At 33.8% G+C, this 25972-nt stretch overlaps 5 protein-coding genes across 5 annotated transcripts in view; 3 read left to right on the forward strand and 2 right to left on the reverse strand.

The window, feature by feature from the left end:
* LOC106099831 (large neutral amino acids transporter small subunit 2) overlaps positions 1-4101 on the reverse strand; it is an 18135-nt gene extending 14034 nt beyond the window's left edge. The window contains exons 1-2 of the mRNA XM_013278500.1: positions 3667-4101; positions 1189-1487 (exon numbers count right to left, since the gene is read on the reverse strand). Coding sequence (XP_013133954.1) covers positions 1189-1487; positions 3667-3809 — 442 coding nt within the window. The 5' untranslated portion in view covers positions 3810-4101. The remainder of the gene's footprint in view (positions 1-1188; positions 1488-3666) is intronic.
* Positions 4102-5450: 1349 nt separating this feature from the next.
* On the forward strand, positions 5451-8045 carry LOC106099545 (homeobox protein Mohawk). The gene is made up of 4 exons (XM_013278113.1): positions 5451-5617; positions 6070-6345; positions 6526-6685; positions 7236-8045. Exons 2-4 carry the CDS (start codon positions 6236-6238, stop codon positions 7791-7793), a joined length of 828 nt encoding a protein of 275 aa, XP_013133567.1. The 5' UTR covers positions 5451-5617; positions 6070-6235; the 3' UTR covers positions 7794-8045.
* A 571-nt stretch (positions 8046-8616) lies between these two features.
* Positions 8617-10054, reverse strand: LOC106099685. The gene is made up of 3 exons (XM_013278294.1): positions 9996-10054; positions 9411-9917; positions 8617-8890 (listed from the first exon to the last, which is right to left on the reverse strand). Exons 1-3 carry the CDS (start codon positions 10012-10014, stop codon positions 8688-8690), a joined length of 729 nt encoding a protein of 242 aa, XP_013133748.1. The 5' UTR covers positions 10015-10054; the 3' UTR covers positions 8617-8687.
* A 325-nt stretch (positions 10055-10379) lies between these two features.
* Positions 10380-13112, forward strand: LOC106099684 (angio-associated migratory cell protein). The gene is made up of 5 exons (XM_013278293.1): positions 10380-10543; positions 10851-11443; positions 11653-11827; positions 12214-12327; positions 12694-13112. The coding sequence occupies exons 1-5, from the start codon at positions 10504-10506 to the stop codon at positions 13008-13010; spliced, it is 1239 nt and encodes a 412-aa protein (XP_013133747.1). The 5' UTR covers positions 10380-10503; the 3' UTR covers positions 13011-13112.
* A 1208-nt stretch (positions 13113-14320) lies between these two features.
* LOC106099683 (large neutral amino acids transporter small subunit 1) lies at positions 14321-24774 on the forward strand. The gene is made up of 5 exons (XM_013278292.1): positions 14321-15089; positions 17776-17994; positions 21973-22243; positions 23189-23513; positions 24210-24774. Exons 1-5 carry the CDS (start codon positions 14813-14815, stop codon positions 24600-24602), a joined length of 1485 nt encoding a protein of 494 aa, XP_013133746.1. The 5' UTR covers positions 14321-14812; the 3' UTR covers positions 24603-24774.
* Positions 24775-25972: the final 1198 nt, after the last annotated feature.

Below are 25972 nucleotides of genomic sequence, written 5' to 3' on the forward strand. Positions count from 1 at the left end.
GAACCTAACAACGTCACGGAGGTCAAAAGATTTTTAGGCCTGGTAAATTACTATAGGAATTTTATTCCAAACGCATCGTCTTTAATGTGTCATCATGTTCAATAGAAGTACCATAAATTTTTAAAATAGTGGGAAAGTGAGTTATTGATAAATACACAGAAATACTACTCGTTTATTTAAGAAAAAAAATTATTTTGTTGATGAATCTATGGCAATGGAAATATCATACTTATGTTAATTAAATGCCATGTATACTACTAAAAACACGCTAGTTGAGTTCTAAATAAAACTTTTCTTGTATTATCTAATCAAGAAAAATTGTACAGTTCAAAGAATTCAAAGCAAACTAAGCATGTTTATGTTAATGCTGATGATAAGCATATTTTCATAATCGATAATAGTTAAGTCACAAGTGCTTTTGTGATATTAAAATATAGTGCATTGTGATTAAGGGATATAAACACATAATGGATAAGAAAGCTATGCTGGTAATGAGAGAATGGCCGTCTAATGATATCTTAACGACTTGGGACGTGTCTCGCACATGAGAACTCTCATAGCGTCTACTCGGCGCCGAATGACTCTACTCTTCTAGACGCCCTTTTAGATTGTTCTCGAAATTAAGTAGGAACAAATTAGTTTAATATCTCTTAGTATGCAATCATTATTATTGGAACTTATTCTGATTTTTTTAATGATTTTCATAATATTATAAACATGGTCCTACCAAGCGCAGATCAATCATGTTCCCTTTTATCTTTAACAGTCAAAAATCTCAAATTAAATTATTTGTATATGGTAGTCGTGTTTTTTTTATAACATGATCCCGCATCAGTAAGTTGAGACGCCGCAAACTAATAATTGGGGTCAAATGGTTTGCCAACCTACTCAAAAAGCTGTTGCTATCAGTATGCGAATCATTTAATAATTTGCATGACGATCAACCAAATTTTATTTATGAAGAGTTAAGTAGCTTTTATTGACCTTAGGAATGTTTTATGAAGATACAATCCTACCAAAACTTATATAAAAATGATGACGTAGGATGTATGAAAGAATTGTATCTCATTGAATTTGCTAAATTAAAGACCACGATAACATATATCTATCTGTTAAGGTTGTCGCACAATAATCGTTTGTTTCGCGAGAAACACCAATAAAAAATATAATCCGATATTTAAAACTTACAAAGACAAACAGCAGCCAGCAACTTCACAGCATCTTGTGGCGGATCGCATTCAGGAAAGAAAGGCTTCACCGCATAATGTCCGAAGGTTAGAGCAACAATAGCTTGTGTGGTTGGTCTGATGATGAGCAGCGCTATCCATATCCTTAGGAACGCCGGCAAAGGACCGAACGCCGTGTAAATGTAGGCATAGTCACCACCAGACCTCGTGATGGAAGTGCCCAGTTCTGCATAACATAGCGCTCCTAATGTCGATAGTAGACCACAGGCCAACCATATTATCAATGATGCTGCTACCGATCTGAAACAATTGTTTCTTGTTGAGAATATGAATGAGAACAGAGATAAAATACCTTTCATACTCCGCTGAGTAATACTATAAAGGTCATTAGACATTTAGCGGAAGGCATACAGGGAAACATTTGTGGAGGAATTTGTGGTCTTGTAATTCCATTTGAATTGATGCAACCAATTACATGCAAGATTTTTTTTAATAAAAAACAAAACCGACTTCCAAACAAAATAAAATCAAACAAACACTAGCGGCGGAGTTATGCCGTAACACACATAAAAAAATATCGAATTGCGTACCTCCTTCTTTTGGGAATTCGGTCAATTAACAATATATCATATACAGAACATATATGTACTTCCGACATTTCTGAACAATACAATTATTTTGTTAAGAAAATGTGTGCCCAAAAAAATTCCACACCAAGTAAGACTACATATATTAAAACAAACTTAATCCTAAAATAGTCAGTTTATGTGTAGATGTAAGTTTGATTTGCGGTTGTATCAACCTTGGCCCTATTAGTAAGTTGTTCGCAGTACGACCGCTTCAACTTAAAAAGGTGCACGCTAACTTAACGATTATTAGCACTTAGGTTTAACTGATTACTATTAATAGACGTTAACAATTGCAAGATAAAAAGTATTATAACTTCATGGAAAGAAGACAAACACTATTAGACTTTAAGATTCACAAAAAACTTTGTCATGATAGTCAACAATATAATAAAGTATTAATGGTCACGCTATTTTACTGGTAACAAGAAGAACTATTAATCATTGAATCAAGAGAAAACTTAAAATTTCAGCCATCCTTTCAAATCTATCAGAAACGACACGATACCTGTCATCATTAACAATTATTTCTTCACCTTATGAAGTCGTTTTGATAGGCTTAGATAGAATTAAAAAATTATTGACTAAAGATACAGTGGACTAAAAAACTTATTCAGTATTCGAAATATAAGATACTCGAGAAGGGAACCTCCGATGCTCTCAGCGAGGGACGACTAGGCCTTAGTTAACCACGGTGGCCGAATGCGTGTGGTTTCACACACATTTTAATGTCTTCTCGGACATGTGCAAATTGAATTAATGTAAGAACGCCGGATAGATTTACACATGAAATTAGAAAATTGAGAGCACATTGGTACACGGCGAGGATCGAACCTGGACGATGACAAATTGGTCAGACGCCTAACTACGACATTAGTCACATTACAACAGTGGTAGTGCCCACTTTAACATCTTAGCACGAATGGGCCGGCACGCCCGGTGTAATACCACGACCACACAGAAGACAGGCGTGAAATGGAAGCAATTCCGTGTTTCGTCTGATGTGAGTGTGGTGCCGGAGGCCTAATTTAAGTCCCTTTCCCTTTACCACCCTTTTCTTATAAAGAGAGGTTGGGAAGAGGAAGTGGATTTGACGGTGGAGGAGATGCATAGGAAGGGGAAATATCCTCTTTATGTGCGTCTCCTCCTCCGTCGGATAAGGGTAGGCAACGCAACTGCAATTGCGGATGTCTATGGGCAGCGGTCGCTTCGCCATTTTGGCGATTTCAGGTGGCCGCTTGTTCGTTTGCCACCTTATGTTATAAAAAAAAAACTGAGGAAAAACAAATTAATGATGCCCTTTACCGATGGCAAGTTTTGGCACAATAAGGGAAATTTTTATGTAATATTGTACTAATCAGTTTTTTTTACTAAATTACAGGAAACAATTCCAAAAAAATGTTAATGTCTAATATGTTGTTGTTTTAAATAATTTTTTGACAAATCTAAATTTTTGAGCCATGACCAACGTCAACAGTAACTACTTACTATTACCCAAATAAAATCAATAAATCAAACAGACGTCAGAGTACAATACGAAACACAAGGATGTCGTTAGAAATGTGTTATTGAACTTCCTCATACTGTGGCTGTGTCAACATGTTTTAGGTTATCGTTTAATTGGCCAGATTTAAAGGTCCGATATAAACATATGACTTAAGGGAGAATGGGTGAAAATACTTGGATTTTGCAAAAAAAAATGGTCACATATATATTACATTTTAGCATATACATTGCTATTTATCAAACCATATATTAGCTTTACTTTTCATATTCATAAACTCAGACAAAGCCATAAAACAAGCAATTCTCCCTAAATGTAAAAAAGGCGGGAAAACATAAATCATACTTACTCTGTGTATTTGAACACTCCAGTCGGCGATATAAAAATTCCAGAACCGATAATTGTCCCAATTATAATACCGACACCATTGAATAGGGTTATTTTCCTTTTTAAAACGACTTTCGTGTCCCCGTTTGGTATTTCTTCACCCATAACGTAAAAAATCAATCAAGTATTAAACACCGGTAAACACAACGCACGTGGATTTTACGAGAAATGCCCGCGTTTTACTATCGACCAAGGTACGTGACTGCCGTGCTTGACTTGTACCTACTACTGTGATATTTTCTATTTAACTAACACACTTTTAGTGGACATTTTTATATTTAACAGTGGTGGTACAGGCAAAACGGTAACCAAGTTCACGTCAAACTGTGAAACACGCGAGCGCTCGCAGCATGTCATACAAACGAACCGAGGGACGGCCGCGGCGCATGTGTGGCTGTGTGAATTTATGTAGCGTGCAACCGATGCCGGGCCAGCTGTGCGCGGTTAGATAAAGAAAACAGATACTAATTGTTATAAGAGAAAAAGAGACAGCTCTATTAGTGACAATATGCCCATTATTCTGATATTCTGACTCAACGGATATCGCCCGGGAAAATTAAATCAACTTTAACAACAACTTGAATTATATTTCGCCCTCAATGTTATTTCAATTCATTTATGTATAGATTTGAATATTTTTATACATATTGCAGTTAGATAAATTGATCATATTATCTGCTTGTTACTTGACGAAGACCCAATGATGTCAGACAGCACTTCAGTTGCGTCATTTGTAGTAACTAGAGGTAATGTAGATCGTTTACAGTAGAGACGGTTTTATTTAGGGAAACCTTCGTCTCGATTAATTTAAATATGGATGTATATTTTTCCGTAAGGATAAAAATACCACTAATGTAAAAGTTCATACACAAATGTGTTAACAACGACGAAAAGTAAAATAGCAAATGTTTGTTTCAACAAACATCCATGTCGTATAGATTTTACGTTGCATATTACCTAATGACTTAAAATTTAAAAACAATTTTAACATACAGCAAAATAATAGAACGTGTGTACAACCGCAACGCTAGCACGTGCGATGTGATGTTTTCTATACACGTGTTTACTGACAACGCATTATTATTCATTAATCTGATTCATGTCGGATAAACATTTAACTATACATTACAATTACAATTACAGCCTAATTTAAGCCGTTATCAAACATACAATCTAAATCTGCTTGTAAATATCAAAATGACTTGTAATTCAAACAATAAAACAATTTCTTCTCCAACTGAGTAATATTGAGGGACATCGTTTTTTCTATAATGAATACAACGAATGCCAGAAAAAAAGGGACCTGGAGTAGATTAGCTTAGCTGGGGTCCATAAAAAAAATTAAAACAAAAACATTGGCTTCTTACATCTTATATCTTACTAAACAACACATGCGTCTTGTCTTTGGAACAAGAAATAAGAAACAATTAACGATACTAATTACGCAATTTTTGCTTCGTGATTATATGTCCGTATATATGATACAGTAGTAATAACGTACATTTTTACTGTTAAACCTGACAAAAATAACCAAGTAGTCTCACTCATCTTTCAATGATTTAAAAACAAGTCACAGATCAGTGATCTTCCTACAATGGTATCAAATTACAAACATCGAACTGTTTACACGTTTTATCTAAAATAACCACGAAAAGAAATAAACGTGCATACTCAAATAAAAAAGATAATCATGAAATACTATTATTTTGTGTTATTTGATTAAATTTGTACGAGTTAATTAAAAAACATGTTCACTGTTGTTGTTTGAACGATGTTTGAAGACATCGCGGGAGACATCCTGAAATAACATGAATTTGCAGCAAAACGTAGCGCACGCGCCGCGGCGCTGCCGTCGCTCTCGCCCGTTTATCCGACGCCATTTTCACACAACCCGCGAGCTTTCCCACAAACAGGTACGTACATTTGAATAATAATAATTTATAAACAAAGTCTTACATTATACCTTTAGTTAATTGTCTCGTTGTGAATACTCCTAATGAAGATATCGGACGAAGATATTAAATGTGAACAGACCAGAACATTGACCTCGATAGTACACGTAACAGTTAACATGTTTTTTGTTTTTAATGATGATTACTGAATACAATTGCTCGCAACAAAGGTATTCGAATAAAGTCCATTATGTGTTCTATAGTAAAAGTTACAAATATATTCAATTAAAACGCGGTAAAATGTGCCCTGACTAATAACACCCAAAAATGATCTGTGGAATGTGACCATCGTGTTTTATTACATCGGTACATAGATATCAAATCTGCAATCGATCGCATCTCATGTTCGATTCGATTAAACGCATGCCTTAACCAGATTCTATTTATGACTTCATGTCTTTATTTTTTAATAGATCAGTAAGCATCCCCCACGGCGACATCTCGAGTCCACGAGTCGTGTCGCAAGCTACGGGCCCATCGCACGTGCTCGCACGCACTTGGCTGAATACTAAAAAATATTGTTTTTTGAATTCCTAATATTTCATTGTGTGAAAAAGAACGTAGGAAGACTGTAATCCGATGACACTTATTCAAAGAGATCAGGAGACGAAAGAGGCAAACATGGATGGATCGCCGTCCAAAGACAGCGGAAAGTCCTTGAGGCCGGTGCGAAACAGGAGATATACTCGGTTAGTCGATGACTCATTACTTTCATATTCTAGTACTGGAATATTATTTTCTTTGTGCGTCACATACGAATTAAGTATGTATATGTAACTGACCTTTCAGTCGCGCCCGTCGCAAACAATACGAACATTTGTTACAATATTTTTTTCAGTACAGAGTACATTAGAGTTTCTTGTTTATAGGAGAAGCTTAGTGGCAGGTCAGCGGCCACAGAAGAGGCTGTTCACACCAGAAATTAAACGATATTTGAAAGACTGGCTCGTTCGTCGTAGAGACAACCCTTACCCAAACCGCGAAGAGAAAAAATATCTCTCGAGAGAAACAGGACTTACTTACATTCAGGTAATAGATTTGAATTCTATACACTTTCAGTTTTTAACAATACATGTTTTCAAATAGGCAGGTTGGTGCCTACATGCAACCTAATTGGATTTATGCCAAGAATTACCGTTTGTACATAAATAGGCACTATTTTTGTCACTGCTTGGTTAGACACAACCGAGGATGCGATCTTGATGTGCAAATAATAAGTTAGCGCGCACTTTATTATGAAACAGTTAACACTGTAAATAATATCAATACAGCATAACCATTCAAATTACATGTAAAATTAAAAAGCGATCAACGTTGATAGATGCTTAATTATTTCAAAGCAATATATTTTGGCCATTGTTTAACCGTAGAAAAGGATAAAGGGTCCGTCGTTTGAATTTTTTTGGAATGGTATTTTATTTCACAACTATGAGTTTCCACACTTAAACAAAATTACAAACATAATGCCCTTTTCATATACATTGTAAAAAATAAGTTACATGTTCTTGGAGAAATATACGACTCTCACCACACGGATATTAGAGTAAAGATTCTAGCTAAACTCTCATTTTGCTTCCAGATCTGCAACTGGTTTGCCAATTGGAGAAGAAAATTAAAAAATGTCAACGCAGATCGAAACCAACAGACATGGGGCCACTTGATTCGTACCTATAACGACCGGGCCCAAGGCAACGTCGAACAATTCAGCATCTGCTCCGACGACAGCATTTGGAGCGAACCTGGACCAAATCCTGAAGACACCCTGGACATTGATACTCGATTAGAAAGTAGCCCTGAATCTAATGAAGAATATCATCCAGACACCGATTCATCGCTGTCAACTGAGAAATGCGAAAGCTTTAATAACAATTCCAATGAGATCGATCACATGAGTGGAAAAATTGAGAACTCTAAAAATATAACGAGTCCCCTACTGCTAAGCAAATGGTTAGAAAGCGCTGCGCGGTTCCAACCTAGCGAGACTAACTATTCATGGTGGGGTGAGGGTAGACGACGAAAGATCGATTCAAAGTCCCAACTGGCAGTGAACAATTTACGCCACGACCGGGATGAAGTAGAAGCAGCAGTGGCGCTGACCGCTCTAGCCTCAGCCACGAGCCGTGTGACAGCACCCTAACTTTTCATCCTACAGACACCAAATGTATCATAATATTCCAAAACAATTATAGTACAGTAGGGGAAACTTGCGGTGTTCTAACATCGAAGCTACAATCGTTTGAACATTTTAAAACGAGACGACAACAAAAACCAAATAAAACAGCTTATAAATGTATTTGCAAGAAAAAAAAATCGGTTCATGTTACGCCATTTTCTTTTATATTATTCCTTAGTTTGCACCACTCACTATTATCTAATTAGTCATCTGTAGGAGGAGACGGAGTTTGTCTCGTTGCAATGCACAAGGAAATTTTTCCTGAAGTAGAACACAGCTAATTTCCACGACTGTACCTATTAATTTTGGCGCATGGCGAACCTTTGTATTCGTTTCCCAACGTGCCAACTTAAACGCCCGGCACTATGTTGCAGTGTTCCATATTTTTATTTTTTAACAAATTATTTCGTAGTTTTTCATAGATGTTGTTTTAGAAGTGTCTTGATATAATTTTGCATTTTTTACATTGCTCAAGTTTAAAACAAATGAATTGTTTTTAAGGTAGCCGTAATGTTTTGATCTCTTTTAGACTGGTCATAAGTTTAAATGATATATGCCAAAGATTGTGTTACATGCAAATTATAATAATTTTAAGCCTATCTCTCTTTTATTTAAGAATTCCTTTTTATAAAATATAATGAAATCAAGCTTTAGAGACAAATATGGTATTGTAAATTATAATTTTAAATGTAGCCTGGGCATTTTACAAAATGCCCAATCATATTATAACTATATTTTTGCTTAAATTATTACATTTATCCTGAAATAAAAGAAATTAAAGGTAAGATTAAGTAGGTTTAAAGACTTGTAAGCTACTAAGTATATTTAATCATATTTTAGATTATTCTTTTTTAAACATTATGAATTATTATTTTTAATTTCTACATGTTTTTCAAGATGAGAAACCAAGGTCTGTTGGCTCTGATTGAGCTGGCCGACAAGGCAAGATGCTGCACTCTGTAGAACACCACACAATTGACTTCTTGCCATATCAATGTTTGGTAGTTTACTAAATTCAACCAGTTCATTTTTGGATAATAAACGATCTTCAATTATGGCAGCTGAAAAGAAAAAGAAAATAAGTAGTTGACTAATGTTCGGTTTTCCATCTACTATTTGTTAGTGATTTTGGGTAGATAACTTCATAAATATCTAAAATATCATAAATTTCTAAACTTCATAACTAGAGTTTTACTTCTATGAAACCTAATCTAAAACTAATTAATCAATTGGTAATGATAAAATAAATGAAAACTACAGCAACTCAAGATAAGTCTTGTCAACAAAATGGTTGTTTGAAGGCTAAATTCAAATACAAATAAAAAAAAATAAAACAAAATAAAAAGACAACTATACTAATTTCTCCTTTGGGCAGGGGACTGGTGTCCAAACTAGGGTGATGCCCTGTGTGATGGTTCACTAAGCCCCTGCCCCACAGAACAATAATACATATAAAACAAAAAATAATAAAACAACATTATTAATTTATTGAAAAAAGCCAAATCTAAGTAGATAAATAACTAGAGAATTTTTAAATAAAGATAAGTTTGTAAAAATATATGTAAAACTGTTAATACATACCCATTACAACAAGCTGTGGAGCTTTCTTTAAAATTTTAAACATTTTGTCAGCACTTTCCGGTTGACCGAATATGAGATTTTGATGAGAGTTAAATAAACAATTGACAGCTTCATAGCGGGTCCCAGTTGTAGCCATCTTTACAATTTTCTTGCCATAAGTTCTTAACTGCATATTATTTTTTCTGAGAGCAGCAAAAATCGGCGTTTTATCTTCCATGCTTATTGAATTTAAATGCAAAAAAACAACCATTTTTGAAGTGTTAAACCAGTCAAGACACTCCTTTGCCAGTATTCGTTCAAAAGGATTGTCGATTAGTTTCTTGTTCTCAGTTGTAGTATTATCACAAAGTACTACATCGGGTAAGGTGTACTTAGGGGGTCCATAATAGGGTTTTGTTAAGTCTATCAACAATTGTCTCTCAAAGTGAGGTTTACGAGGTTTCTGTATATTTATCTTACCACGAAATCTCCGAGCAATTAAAAAGGTGCAAGGAGTTTGCAAAAGTGCTGAAAAATAAATAAAAACATATAGTCTTCGTTTTTATATTGTTTTGATAAACTTCATAATAATTATTTTACATGTACCATTCTTAATAGAAGCCATATTTGAATTTATTAATTTCTTTGGCTTTGTAAATATTGATTTAAAACGCTTTTTCGCAGTTAAATCATTAAAAGAATTACAATTACAATTTATAACCTCTTAACAAAGTTCATATGACAGTGTTCACATTTATGACAGTGACAGTCTGACAGTTACAGTTCCAATTTAATATCATATTTTATTATATCAGTAACTGAACTTTGGATAGGCTGAAAGTCTTGAAAAACACATTGAAAATTGCTTAAAACTGCGACATTTAGCTAATGTAAAAAGTTTTTTTTTTACTGGTGCTACGTCTCGTCGATGATACTTTCCCATACAAACACGGCTTTTTTACGCGATGTTCACGGCCAAGTAAAAGTTTTCGATGGCAACACGGCTGTACAGCTATACAGCTGCAAAGAGGTTCTAAAATTGTTCTATATCAAAATATTGTTGTAAATGTAGTACAGTAAATCTACTCCCGGTGTTAAGAATATTTTGCTAACAATGGAAAACGTGAATTTAACTCGACCGATCGTGTATATAGGTATTTATAATAAGAAATAATTGGTATATACTTACAACACTGAAATCTTGTTAATATCAATTGATATTTTGAATGTTGTGACATTTTTACACATTTTGTAAATTATAAGATCCGTGAGATCATACTATTTCATCACGTTGTATTGATTTGTATATCTAATTCAATTGGTAAATGTTATAAAAGCAGTTTATATTACCGAAACATTACAAAATTAAAGTAGAGTAGCAAATATACCGGGTTTGATAAGAACATTCAGGTTAGAGTTTTCATTTTATTTTTGTTGCAAAAATGAAATTTCGCGCGGAAGATACTCCACCGTCGTCGATCAACGGAGATGAGATCAACGGCATGGAAGGCGATGACCTCATGTACATGGAGGAAATGGAGGAGTTTCAAGAAGACCTCATGAACTTAGAAGAAGTAGACCAAGAGGAAGAAGACGCAGACATGGAAGTTCCTGAAGATCAATCAATTGTATTGTTTAACAAACACAATGGATCAGTATTCTGCTGTAATTTACATCCTGACGGTAAATTTGCTGTTACTGGGGGCGAGGATGATAAAGCTTTTGTGTGGTCAACGGAAACAGGCCAAATTATAACTGAATGTACTGGTCATAAAGATTCTGTTATATTTGTTGGATTCAGTTTTGATGGGGCATTTTTAGCCTCCGTGGACATGAGCGGATTGATAAAAGTTTGGAAATGCAACTTTGAGAGTACACAGGAGTGGCCAGTGGTGTTTGAATATGAGGCTGGTGATTTAATTTGGGGCCTTTGGCATTTTGGAACAAGAGTGCTAATATGTGGTGGGGCTTCTGGTGATATTTTTGTATTTAAAATACCTTCTGGAGATACAAAGATATTACCTGGTCATAATGTGAAAACAGAATGTGGCAAGGTAATTTTTTTTAAATTTAATTTGACTAATTACCTTCACAAAATAGATATATCTGGAGATACTATTCATATTTCCTTACTTGTAAATTATATTGTATCCATATTTATGTCCTAAATATGTATATGCAATATCCTATATTAAATAGGAACTCTGTAATACCTACAAATGTTTTGTCACAAAATTAAAACACTATGTGTAACATTTTTCAGCTCTTCTCCGATGGTGTTCGTTTAGTATGTGGTTATGAAGACGGCACAGTAAAAATTTGGGATCTGAAGACAAATTCTGTGCTTCAGCAAGTGCCACAAAGTGTCCACCAGATAAGAGTTACAGACGTTGATACCCACCCTGAAAATAATATTTTGGCATCTATATCTACAGATGGTAATTTTTTTTTTGTAAAAGAATCTTGATTAAAAAGTACCAAATAACCTGAACCTAACTAAATCTAATATGAGAATATACTGACAAACATACAGAAAAATTATGGCAAGTGAGATTCTAACTCAGTATTATTATTTTTTAAGAATTTCCTGTAGTTGTCATACATAAAAACAGACATGCATTTATGCAAAAAAAACATCACCTTGTTTGTCAGTCACATAAAGTAATAGTTTTACTACTGACGGTTTACAGATGTTTTATATGAAACAACCATTTATTCTTAATTGTCATCATAATGGTATATTAGCAAAAACTAATTAACAGTCAAATCTGCATAAATTATTCACTAAAAAAAAGATTAAATGACAAATTGTTTTTTTTTACAGGAAAGGCTGTATTGACAACATCTGTCAATGGTAAAATTGTCGCCCAATTGGAAACGGATAATGATTTAGAAGCTGTTGCATTTTCAAACAAAGAATTGGGATATTTAGCATTGGGTAAAGGATATTTTTTTTAATAATTTTTTGTAGGGACTTTGTTTCCTTAAAACATTTCAGTCCCATAATACCAAATACAAAATAACTAAACCATATAAATATATTAATCAAAATTAACGTTAGCTTGACTAAAAAGACTTCCCCCATTAGTGATTTGTAATGATACACTTTTTATAATGATAACCTTTTAGTAATGATATTCTACACTTGATGTAGGCTCTGAGCCACTCGCTCAAAGCCAATTTAAGATGTTTAGTGAGCTGGTAATGATGATGAATGCTATTATTTTATAATGATATCCTTTTTATAATGATAACCTTTTTTATAATGATAAACTTAAATTATAGCTTGTTTGATTTCTTTTAGGAACATTAAATGGTTCAGTTACGATTTGGGATGTTGGGAGACAAATGATCCGCCATTATTGTTCAAAGAAAGAAGATGGTGTTGCCGCTGCAGTGACAAAAATATTTTGGATAAATGATCAACTTGTCACTGGTTGTTTAGATGGATCTATTAGGATATATGACGGAAGGTCTGGAGAAAGAAGTTTAACGCTAACGGGCCACTGGTTGGAAATATTTGATTTATGTTATAATGAAAAACAAAATATTTTATTATCTACATCAGATGATGGTACAGCAAGAATATTTAAATATGAAGCAAAAAGTGAAAAAGTCTAATAAATAACTTTGTTATACAATAATGTTGAAACAACTTGTTTGTATGAGGCCTAAGGCTGAATTTTCTTGTTAATAATAATAAATATTTTTTCATACTGAAAATGTTTATTTAAGATTAAAACATTTTTTATAGTTTATGAAAACATTTTGACGAAAAATAACGTCGATAGATGGCGTGAAAGCTATTCCATGTTAGTTTACAAAATACCTTAATTCTTTGCTCGTGGAATACCATACTACCTAGGTTAAACAGTTCTTAAGAATATTGAAGAAAAAATTATTACCATGGTAAAGACAATACCAATACTTTGTTTTTTTTTTTAATATTTGTTGATTTTACTTCGTCTTTTAATGTGTTAAAAAATATTTTTATGTTGCTTTTTTTGTAGATTGTCGATTTAAAAATAAAACAAGAACTGGCGAGTTGTTGATTAAATCTTACTGGAGTTTTACTGATAAGTTTCCTATTTGAATTATGATCCTAAAAGCAATGATGTCAAAGGAGAGGGTCACTATTTGCCTGTTTCATTTTTAAGGATAAATGATGCAAAAAGGATATTGAAACATTGTGTTTCTATTGCTGAATAACATTTGTGTATTTTGTGTTTTTTTTTTATAATTTAATGATAATGAAGGATATTTTTATACAAATACTAGCTTTTGCCCGCGTCTTCGTCCACGTGGAATTAAAAAAAAATAAAAGTGAGTAGCATATGTGTTCTTCCACACTGTTATCTACATCTGTACCAAATTTCATCAAAATATATTCCAACTCCAACAAATATTGTCCATTCATCCATCCATCTAAACTTTCGCATTTATAATACTAGTAAGATTTCCAGCCAGAGCCATCCATCCGTCCTTTTACTTGTTATTTATTGATCAACTAATAAAACAATATGGTAGTAAACTTTACAAATGCTGTCATTGACCCCAAAGTGCGGCCATTGGTACAAATGAATTACTCATATCCTGTGTCAAGAAACTTCATCTGGTCGTGGTCGCTATCAATGATCTAGCGGTTATCAGTAGCTAAGCTGACTATTATCACCGTGTGTTGACTGCATCTAATTAGTTTCGGGGGAAAAGTATGCCAAATACACACGTGCTTTAAAAGAACGAGACGGATATCTCTAAACCGGTTATTCAAACTTGGCAGTGAATTCACATGGTGAACGATGAAATTATAATACACTTTGCTGTATGGGGATAAGGTCTAGAATCAATTGGCGTGCCGATCTCATTCATGTCGTTTCAGCATGCAAGCATGTGATGGCGGTAGACAGTCGTGGTTAACTTTGTGAAGTATAGTGAATTGTAAAGTGGGGTCGCGTCACGTTGAACGTGTCTACAACGTGCTCTGTATCAACCAAGTTTCGATGGTATCCCAATATTTTTCGCATTTATTTTTCGTATAGTATTTAATTCTAATCGGATTTTTTTTTAATTTATTGTACATTAGTAATTAAATTGAAACATATGTTTGAATATTTTAACCTGATATAGTCAAGTTATGTGGTATTCATAGTGCGTTTAAGTTGCGTGTTATCGGCAAAAGTGTGGCGGTTAACAATTATTAGACATTATCAGTATTCTATGGTTATTTTATGTTGGTCCACATCGCACGTGGTATTTTCAGTGGCATACTGAGAGATATGATGCAATGTCCGCATAGCGGAGGCTCAGAATTTCGTCTATTGAATAATATGACAGACATTGTATTTTCCAGTTAAAGATATAAATTATTTATCGAATTTTAAGTATAAAATTATTAATTTATTAAATTAAAATAATCAATAAAAATGGCAAAAGTATCAGATAGCGAGGGTTTGCAACCAAAAGATGTTGATGTCGGGGAAGTAAATGATGAAAAAGGCTCGAGTGAGCGAGTTCGTTTGAAGAAGGAGTTAAGTTTATTGAATGGGGTAGCTATTATAGTGGGGGTGATAGTAGGCTCTGGTATCTTCGTGTCTCCAAGCCTGGCGCTCAAGAATGCCGGTTCCAAGGGTATGGCTCTCATAGTCTGGGTGCTGTCGGGGTTCATATCAATGATCGGTGCTCTGTGCTACGCCGAACTAGGTAAGTGCAAACATTAACACCATTCTTACTAATAATTAACAACGTTAATTAACCAGTTCGGTTTTTGCCGCCAAAACTCAACTCGTTATGATGATGAAATACTGCAATAATTTACAATTTAATTTTTACTTGATTTTAAAAGGAGCAAGGATATTATTTGAATTGATTTACGAAAACTTCTATAAGTAATGCACATTGCATAATTATTAAATAGAAAATATGTTACGCTATACGCTAGCAACCGCAATGCAAGATTAATAACTTTCTTTTCTCGCATCGAGTTATGCGCCTATAATTTGTAATGGTAACACAGGCTGATTACATTTTTCAGAAAAAAAAAACAAAATGAAATATGCTCTTACTTTTTAGATAAGCTCATATCTTGCTATTGTAATGTTTGTTATTGTTTACTGTACGATAAACTAATCTATAATGAAAAACAATTACGATTTAAATATTATCACTACTGCTAATTTCGGGTCATTATGTTAAAAAGGTCGTACACATACTATATCCATAAATAAAGACTAGTTCACGCTGAACCCATTTTCTTCTGCCGACTATCTTATTTTTATCTCGGTTGACCCATTAAGTTACCCTTTAATCTCTCGTTTTATGGAATTACCGCTGGAAAACTTTAAACAACGTTATTGCATACTAGCTTTCGCATAAGACTCCGTCCGCATGTAATAAAAAAAACATAAGCTAGTAGCATATGTGTTTTTCCAGACTATCCTCTACTCTATGCCAAATTTCATCGAGATCCGTACAGCCGTTAAGGCTATAAACTTTAACAAACATCCATCTATGTAAACTACCGCATTTCTAAAATTGGTAAGATCTTGTAAACCACACCTAACTGTGTCTTTCCCCTCTAGAGAAACTATAAGTAATCGAAGCTTTCCACAGTTCAAATCCCTGCACGAAATATATTGTTTTCTCAGTTATTTCAAACGGAGAGAGAGAGATGTTTGTCTGATGACGACATTTACTACATACTACGATACTAAATATATACCAATACAGGAAGTGTATAGCTTTATCCTTCTTCACCAGAACTATACTTGTTTGTTACAAAATATTGATTGTTAAAACGCATGTTAAAACTTAACTAAATTGCGCCTAAAGTTCTTTACAGACCCTCAATTCTGACAATTTTAACTGACCAGTTGATTGTTGTCGAGCAAAACTTTTTATGTCAATTAATTTCTTACGCAGTTATGCCGAAACAATTCGACTTTTTAGTTAAAATGGAATTATACATCTAACAAATAACTGTTCTGCGATTATCGATTGTTTTGCAGCCAATTCAACTGCTTCATTGCAGAACTAAAATTTGAGAAGTGTGCTCATCTCCATATAAGACTAAACAGTTGTGCGATAGTTTAGTTTCAGGCACACGCTCTAAAAATCTTATGTTCTTAAATGATATTGCTGCAAATTACATCACTTGTTAGTTTTAAAACATTTTGTTACAATAGCGTAAGTGAATATGCGTTAATGACGTGAAACCTTGATGTATATTTAAATTGTTTATTTAAAACAGTGAGGTTCATGTAGCGGTTAGTTACCTATTGATAAAATTATCAGTTATGTGACGTTACATAATGTAGGGTTTTACATGACTTTTTTTTAAAATTGACAATTATATTTTTTGCATTCAATATTTTTACTAACGGCTCTATGTTTACGTGTACTTGCTAAAACAGAATGTCAATTTAACAAAAAAAAAACCATGTCTGTTAAAAAAACTAATAATATTTAAATAGAATTTCTAGTAAAAATATCAGTTTCTTAGTTTTTTTTCAGTAAAATGATATATAGATACAATAGCTTGCGTATAGTAATAAAGTTTTATCAGTTAGTAAAACCGACCGATAGTGTTTTGTTTTGATGAGACGGCGTTATTAATATTTTGCCTATCTATTTATGACTGGTTTAAGCCACACTCGATATAAATACGACATATTAATTTTGCCGATAGTTTAGGCGGATTCCCCACATCAAAGGACTATTATGAATTTTTACCCTTTAAATCAAAATCGGTCGTGGACCTTTCAAATTAACATGGGTTTTAACAATTTAATTTGCTAAATGCAATTCTAATCATCGTGTCTACACCGACCTCGCCCGCGCGACATTATAGTCTGTTACTCTTTTTTTTTAACATAAATAAAGCAGCGCTTGACCACGACTCCACCTAAGCCAAGTGAAGACGCGGCCGAAGAGTAGAGCGCGCTAGCTCAATAAGTGCCGATTCACCCTGCTTACTCACAGATAAATTACTTTTCTTACGGTGAAAGAATTTGTAAAATCGGTCTAGTAGTTTTAGAGTTATTTCAATACATACAAAAATCCAAAAATACAAATCTTTCCTCTTTATTGTAGTAAGTACCTATAGATATAAAATTGAACTCTAAAAAAGACACAAAAATCTACATATGTAAGTGCGTCCTTAAGTGAAAAGGTTGCAAAGACAAAGAGGACATACGAGGGATAAAGATTTTCATATGTCCGGTTTCCCAGCTACATTTAACTATTAGTGTTTATAACTAAGTATGATAACTTCATGTGCTATTCAAAACTACGTAATTTGAGTTTTACTCCGTTGAAACTTAGGTCAACCTAACACTAAAATAAATGGAAACTTCAGTAACCACGCATAAGAAATGTATTTTTTTTTCAGGTACAATGATTCCTAAATCTGGTGGAGATTACGCGTACATAGGGGAAGCTTTTGGACCATTACCCGCCTTCTTGTACCTCTGGGTAGCGCTGTTCATCTTGGTGCCTACGGGCAACGCTATCACGGCATTGACTTTCGCGAAGAATATTCTACAGCCTCTGTGGCCTGCTTGCCAACCCCCCACAGATGCTGTCAGTTTAATAGCCGCTGTTGTCACTTGTAAGTATCTTTAGTATTATTAAGTAAAGTAATACATATATATAGTATATAATGTCTATTTATATTTACTAAAATAATCATCATCTTCCCTAATTTATCCTTCTCCTGTATGGTCGGCGAACCAGGTTTTCGTCGTCCAAATAACTCTATCATCCGGCATCTCAGTCACCACTCCCTTAGTCATGTCACATTTCACGCAACCCAAATTCTTTTAATAATGTAATGTTTAGTAAAATAAAATGAAAGTATGAAATAAACAAAAGTAACTTAAGCTAGTTTTAAGTGAGTCAAGGTGATATAGGTTTTGATAACCTTAAAAAATTACATATTGATTTCTTAATTATCTTATGCTAAAAACGGACTAAATAAAACGATGTTAACTAATCGAGGAAGTTCTGACTTGACACTTTTAACTAAATTAATTGTCCATAAATGTCTGATTACACATTTATTGTGTTTTTTTTTTAACTTAAACGACTTACGACACTATCAACATCAGTAATGTTAACCTTCGGAATTAGACAGGTGTTCTGGCGCACGTTATTTGCACAAAGAGATAGTATGACGTATATCATATTTCACCGTATATCAAAATGTATATGTTTATGATATCTTACTAATAATATAAATGCGAAAGTTTAGATAGATGGATGGATGTTTGTAAGCGTTTGTAGCCTAAACGGCTGAACGGATCTCCATGAAATTTGGCACAGATTTAGAGCGTAATCGGGAAGAACACATAGGCTACTTTTCATCCCGGGAATAGTTACGGTTCCCGTGGGATTCATTAATTTAGTTTTTTAATGTTTACTCTATCATTCTGCAACGGTTCAACATATCTTATTGAAATTTGGCACAGATATAAAACAAAGTATGGAATACACAGGGGATAAACTTCATCCCCGAGAAATGTCCGGTTCCCGTGGGATACGTAGCTATTTGTAATTAATATAGTTCGCATGTTTTCTAATACTACGCGGACGAAGTTGCGGGCAACAGCTCGTATTTTATACATCTATTAACGGTTAGTCTCAAAGAATAAGAACATAGAATAAGACATTTAAAAAATCTCTCAATATTGTATGTTACCATAAACTGACTTCGGTTATTTTCATTTATATTTGTATACTGTACAACGTATACCATAATTTTATATACGAAATATAGTTGGACATGTAAAGAGCGTAATTTTTTTTTTTTCGCTCATTACAAATTCGACGCAATGCTTTTCTGGACAAACCGCATTGAAGTGCATCACCCCATGCAGGGGACCGGTTTCTTTTCCAGGAATCGAATTTCGGTTATTTATTTCCTACATCACGACTTCCCAGAACTGTTTCTTAAGTATTTTGGCAGTGAAAAAACGACTTTTGATTTATGTTTGCAATCATACAGCCGACTGGTTTTCGTCTTATGGCAACACTCAATGTTTCTATATTAAGAAAGTTATTAATCATACAACGTTCTAAACGAAAAAAGGGTTATATTTAAAACAACATTTCTCATGATTTTATTATCTTATAATTCAAATGTATATAAAAGTACAGCAAAGTTTGCTTTCGTTTCATACTTCAAGAAGGAGAAGAGACATTTGCCTAACTAATCTTTCGACAAAAAGGCCCCTTTTGCAACTAGACACAGATAAATGACAAGGTCCTTTTATCTGTAACCAAATTTAAATTTAAAGAATTCGCGAAAACGTTTTTTATCTATAAATAAATATCGTAGACACATTTGGGCGGGAAAATAGCTGAGATACCAGAACTGTTTGCTCAAGATTTTCATTAACTGGAAATGGAAATCTTATCAGTTCTATAAGATTTATATCAACAAAGTTTTTTGTTTTGATAAAAATATAGCCTTGTCACAATCGTAAAGCCTAATTTAAACTTTTGCGAGTATACTGGTTGAAATAAACATTTTTAATCGTTATCGTAACATTGTTTTAGATCAAACATTGAGGTTACAAAACGACACTATTCCTATTAGTAAATAGTTTCAGTAAGACTAAGAAAAATGCACCTAAGAAAAATACCTCTATGTTAAAATGTTTAAACATTATTTTATAACTTAGCTTTGGATAACGGATTATGGATAAGTAGTCACATAACATACATACTATATTAAATAATAGCTTGCGTTCGCGACTCCGTCCGTGTAGAAGTAAAAAAAAACTTTGTAGCCTATGTATACTTCTAGACTATCCTCTACATCTATGCCAAATTTCATCGTGATCCGTTCAGCAATTAAGGCTACAAAACTCTAACATCCATCCATCTATCTAAACTTTCTGATTTATAATATTAGTATGATTTGCTTGCAGCGTGATTTGGTATAGATATTTGAAAAATGTGGTTCCTGAGGTCAATCTTTTACCATACAGCATGTAAATAGGATTATCAGTTACTGATAGGAGTTTGTACCATTCAAGACGAGATATAACCGTGGATTGTCTTAGCACGACACGAAGCGGCCCGGTCGATTGTCGCTGACAGGATAATGAGGGCTTCCTCCCGCACCGTGCTGTGAGCTGTTAACTGTTACACTCTTACAAGGAATTATCCCATTCTACGGCGTAAGGGCACTTAAGATTGGATCAGATAGCCTGCCCTCGATTTATACGTTCAGTGTCACGACAGTATTGGAATATCTTTTGACAAATAAAACCTTGTCGTTATAATATTTTTACTACGGATTTACTGCACTTAAAGTCATTTAATAATAACTTCAAAATATTATATTTTTGTATAAAATTACTTAACTCACTCCTATTGTAATTATATTCTATAAATATATAGAAGACAGACGTCAAAAATATTTTATACTCGTAGTAGGTATTCTGTCCGATATGGGTGTATACGAGTAAAATACTGAATGAAGGTTTTAGATCTAAATTTATTCTGTAAAAAATGTTTTGTAGTACTTAAGACGTGTCTTCTCGTTTAGAATATTACAAGAGGTCCCGATGTGAAGATGTCAGACCGGAAATTATTCTCGAGTTTAAAATTGAATCCTAACAATTCTTCGCCTTGTTAGTTTGAATAGGGAGCGTTATTGAGTCCCGAGCAATTCGCTAGGGCTTCAAGCTATTGTGTCCTCTTTAAACTAAAATGCTATAGACTCGTTGACCTTCAGTTTATTTAGGGTGAAGTTGAACAGATGTCTAAAAGAGGGTTGGTACTCTACAACGCTCACTAAATATATTTAACTCTACTATGTGTTTTACATTTTATAAAAATAAATTACACCATAGCTATTTTCTTGAGATGAAAATTAACATTTACGGTTCGTATCAATTCAGTCCAAAAACAAAATCTCACTACTAGAAACAGCAGCATGTAAACGCTTTATAGCGATAATATATTCTTACTAATGTTTAAATGCAAAAATTTGGATGGTTGGATGTTTGTTAGACTTTATAGCCTTAACGGCTGAACAGATCTCCATGAAATTCGGCAGAGATGTAGAGTATAGTCTGGAAGAACACATACTAGTCACTTCTGTTATTTTTTAATTCCACGCGGACGGAGTCGCGGCCGAAAGCTAGTTGGTCATAAATTATACGTATTAGAAATATCTTTTATTCGTAATCTCTTCTTCATACAATTTAAAAATAAACCGACTATACGCTGCATGCGAGATTAAGTTCCAAATATTATATATAGTCTTTTTGTGCCGTCTCGAATTGAATTTTGATGTGAGCTTCAAACATGGCTTTTACAAGACATGCTTCTTTAAAAGGATTTTGTATCATGCGCATTAGTTTTGTTTTCTTATTAGACAAACTTTTGCTAATTTAAAAAAAAATCAATAATTACGAGACATTTTATGTTTTGGAACGAAAAGAAAAATCTAAACTAACTCCAAAGATTTAAATTATATAAAATTCAAATTGTTTTTTATCAATCTCTATAATATACTATTAAATTTAATGTCTATTTTTTTTTTATTTCTAACAGCATATCTTACCATTTACAGGTTTCCTAACAGCAATCAACTGTTACAACGTGAAATGGGTGACCAGGGTACAAGACTCATTTACAGCTGCAAAGATCCTCGCACTACTCGTCACATTCTTCGCCAGTCTCTGGTATTTATTCTCTGGCCATACTGAAAACCTCGAAAACATGATGGAAGGCACGAAAACTGCACCAGGGGACATTGCTATCGCGTTCTACTCTGGTCTTTTCTCATATTCCGGCTGGAATTATTTAAATTTCGTCACTGAAGAACTCAAGGAACCTTACAAGTAAGTTATATTACTAATGCTAGGTTTCTGAAGTTTCCATTTACATTACCACTAGCTTTCGCTCGCGACTCTGTCCGCATGGCATAAAAAGTGAGTAGCCTACGAGTTCTTTTAGACTATCCTCTACATCTATACCAAATTTCATTAAAATACGTTACGTTTAGGCTTTAAAAACTTACAAAAATCTATCCATTCATATAAATTTTCGCATTTATAATATTAATATGATTAGTGAGTTATTAGTGTTAGGTTGTTAAATTTCAACGAAGTAAAACTCAAGTTACGTAGTTCGGAAACGCATTTCATGAAGTTATCGAACTATAAACATACGAATGATTAAAAGTAACTGGGATACTGGCCATAATTGACAGTTTAATCACTATAACTGTGGACTTTAAAGGCCTGTCCCACCAAATAGTAAATGTGATGGAAATGTATTTTGTTCCCTTATCTGACAGTAACTTCATTTTTAAGCTATAAGCCAGTGGGACGGGCCCTTACGATTATAGTCGATTAAGGTTTTTTCACAATTTACCTAGAGATTTACTACATTATATATCTAGTGATTCAATTAGCATTAGCTGTCGCTCGCGACTTCGTCCTCTTGGAGTTAAAAAAAAAATAGTCTATGTTATCTACTCTCCGATACAATAGCTTTATAATGGTGAAATAATTTCTAAAATCGGCCAACTTTTTCAGTTATTTCATTACGTACCAAAATACAAATCTTTCTTCTTTATATATATACTAACTATTGCTTACGACTTCGCCCTCGTGAAATTTAATTATATAGCCTATGTTACTCACAGATAAATTACCTTTTTAACGGTGAAAGAATTTTTAAAATCGACCCAGTAATTTTTGAATTATTTCAATATATACAAAAATACAAAACTTTCCTCTTTATTACATTAATATAGATTTATATAAGTAATATTTTTTCAGAAATTTACCACGAGCGATATGTATATCAATGCCAGTGGTGACAATTGTTTACGCGCTCACCAACGTTGCGTACTTCGCTGTGCTCACCAACGCAGAGATACACGCGTCCGAAGCAGTGGCGGTCACATTTAGCGAGAAAATCCTCGGCGTGGTATCCTGGATAATGCCACTGTTCGTCGCTCTCTGCACTTTCGGTTCTCTAAACGGAGCTATCTACGCCTCCTCGCGACTATTCTTCGTTGGTGCTCGGAATGGTCATCTACCATTAGTTATATCCCTTATAGATGTTAGGAGGCTGACCCCAGTGCCGTCGTTAATATTTATGGTGAGTTAATGTAAATTTTTGTGTTACCGTTCATTTGTACTTGAAACAACAAACTTAGTTGATTCAGAGCAAATGTTTAACGTTAATGTCACGGCAACTTTTGTTATTTGCAATTTAATTAAACTAATAAGCTTTAAAATATCACTGATTTTGTATATATTTTGATAAATATTGTAATTTTATTTAAATATCAAAGTCGTCGCTATAAGGTCACAACATGTCCTAGATTGATGAGCGACAATAGCGAGGTAAGGATAGTTGTACGCGAAATTGAAATTGTTTCAATGATAAACTAAGTGATTGTAGATTTTAAGAACTAAAAATCCTTATATGCACAGTCGCGGAAACTCTCGGTGTTCCACTTCAGGAAAAAAACCCTTGTTCATTGCAACGAGACGAATTCCGCTTCTTCCTACGAAGAACTAATTAGATAGCATTGAGTTGAAACGAAGGTATAATAATAAAAGAAAGTAGCCATGTAGCACTAGACGACTTTTTCTGTACAGATACATTTATAATCTGAGTTGTATTGGTTTTTGTTACTTGTCTCGTTTCATAGTGTTTAAAAGTTTATAGCTTCTAAGAAGAAACACCGCTAGATTCCCCGACTGTACCTAATACGACTTAAATTTTGTAAATGTATTCTAATTAATCTATATAATATATCTGTATATAATTTTGTATGTCTTATTGCAGTGTTTGGTTACATTAGTGCTTCTAATGTACAACGACGTGGAGTCGCTGATGATCTACGTGACCGCGGTGGAGGCCATCTTCATCCTGTGCTCTGTTGCTGGCCTGCTCTGGATGCGGTACACGCATCCGAAGCTGCACCGACCCATTCGAGTCAGTCTACTCTTCCCCATGATCTTCCTTGTCGTCTGCACCTTCCTCGTCGTCTTCTCATGCTTTAAAAACCCAATGGAAGTCGGAATTGGTGTCGCGTTCATCGCTCTCGGAGTACCTTTCTTCTACGTGTTTGTGGTTCGAAAAGATAAACTGACGTGGTTGCAGTCGGCTTGTGATTCTTTTAATCTAACATGTTCGAAGGCGTTCCTCTGCCTTCCAGAAAATTCTAAGGAGTTATGATCGTGATAGTGATCTGAAGTGTTATTTGCGCTCTGTTTTAGAGTGATATTTTTGATCTGCCTTGCATAATGTTAGTGGTCGATATTGATTCCTATTCATTTTTAGGTTAAGTTTATTATTGACTTAGATTATGGAAATTGTAATAAATTTCGTATCTGAACATTCCTAATAATTTAATTTGTTTTATTTAATATTTTAATTATTAAGTTTTCTGATGAGTAAGATCTCCCTGCAGATAGAGACGTTTCTTATCTGCACAAGATGAGTTTCGTAAATATTTAACTAGATGGCGCTTTTTACAAACTTACTTTATAATCCTATAATCACACGAACTTTTGAGCAAAGTTTCTCATTAAGCCTTATGTCAAATTTTCAATGTGTCCAAATTATTGCAATATAAAAAGGAAACAATTTAGAAAGAAGATAATATTTCAGTGTGGACCTTTAGATATTTTCATAGCAAAGTCCTGTAACCCAACATTAGCAATTTCACAAGGAAGTAAATTAGCTATTTTTTTTAATTTACATCATGACTTGTTAGCGACTTCTTACATACGAAGCTGCGAAGACACGTGGAAAGGAAAGAAAACTCTTATCTCATACATTTGAAGCAGAATTTAATAAGGATTTAACAAAATCTAAAATCAATATCGATTCTTGGAACAAAACATAGAGACTAAAGACGTATATATTTGGTTAGAAAATGTTGTCTTATGAATTTGTTTGATGCTCCAATGCTAGGTCTCGTCTCTGGACAGAACTTGTTTCTAGGTTGTTATATAATTTCAATATAATTTCAAGTATATTTGAATCACTGAAGCGTATCGAGATCGAAGCTGGCACAATCGTCACGTACTCAAAGTATTACGTGCCAGGCACGATGCATTTTTTTTATAATTCATTTTCTAAGGAAATCATGAACAAACAGTTCATCCATTGTAACGGAAGTCTTATAAATGGTTTTTTCTTAAATAATTTAGGTTTTAAATACAAATTTTAAACAGTAGAAGATTAAGGAAGTTTAAGATTGAAAGAAATAGATTAAATAGACAATTCTAGTAACGACTTTTGATAGAGAAACAAAGTAACTATAAATAGTATGGTTGATTAGAGTTTGGTATGTACGGTAAGTTGTTACAACTTTTTATTCTCACATAAAAAGAACCCAATCTCCTGAGATATCTCTGTATAAGAGAACTGAAAATCTAAAAATTAAAATCTATTCTGTTAAAAATCCTAACTTTGTTACTGGATGTAAACGTAAAAATTGTGTTTACAGGAGGGGGTTTCAGGTATTTACACCATGTGGACGTTTTCCATTAAAAATTCCGTTTTACATATAAAAAACAACGATCAATATGTATTTAATG

This window comes from Papilio polytes, unplaced genomic scaffold (genome assembly GCF_000836215.1).
Source record: "Papilio polytes unplaced genomic scaffold, Ppol_1.0 DF824102.1, whole genome shotgun sequence".
Classification (NCBI taxonomy): domain Eukaryota; kingdom Metazoa; phylum Arthropoda; class Insecta; order Lepidoptera; family Papilionidae; genus Papilio; species Papilio polytes.

What these genes read in the sequence shown, in the direction of transcription:
- LOC106099545 (XM_013278113.1), top strand. Translation starts at nt 6,236, where the DNA reads ATGACACTTATTCAAAGAGATCAGGAGACGAAAGAGGCAAACATGGAT. An exon ending in CGAAACAGGAGATATACTCG is followed by an intron (nt 6,346 to 6,525) that starts GTTAGTCGATGA and finishes TCTTGTTTATAG; the next exon opens with GAGAAGCTTAGTGGCAGGTC. An exon ending in CAGGACTTACTTACATTCAG is followed by an intron (nt 6,686 to 7,235) that starts GTAATAGATTTG and finishes TTTTGCTTCCAG; the next exon opens with ATCTGCAACTGGTTTGCCAA.
- LOC106099685 (XM_013278294.1), bottom strand. An exon ending in TCCACAGCTTGTTGTAATGG is followed by an intron (nt 8,891 to 9,410) that starts GTATGTATTAAC and finishes TTTTCTTTTCAG; the next exon opens with CTGCCATAATTGAAGATCGT.
- LOC106099684 (XM_013278293.1), top strand. Translation starts at nt 10,504, where the DNA reads ATGGAAAACGTGAATTTAACTCGACCGATCGTGTATATAG. An exon ending in TCGACCGATCGTGTATATAG is followed by an intron (nt 10,544 to 10,850) that starts GTATTTATAATA and finishes TTCGCGCGGAAG; the next exon opens with ATACTCCACCGTCGTCGATC. An exon ending in ATTGGGATATTTAGCATTGG is followed by an intron (nt 12,328 to 12,693) that starts GTAAAGGATATT and finishes GATTTCTTTTAG; the next exon opens with GAACATTAAATGGTTCAGTT.
- LOC106099683 (XM_013278292.1), top strand. Translation starts at nt 14,813, where the DNA reads ATGGCAAAAGTATCAGATAGCGAGGGTTTGCAACCAAAAGATGTTGAT. An exon ending in TCTGTGCTACGCCGAACTAG is followed by an intron (nt 15,090 to 17,775) that starts GTAAGTGCAAAC and finishes TTTTTTTTTCAG; the next exon opens with GTACAATGATTCCTAAATCT. An exon ending in GAACTCAAGGAACCTTACAA is followed by an intron (nt 22,244 to 23,188) that starts GTAAGTTATATT and finishes ATATTTTTTCAG; the next exon opens with AAATTTACCACGAGCGATAT.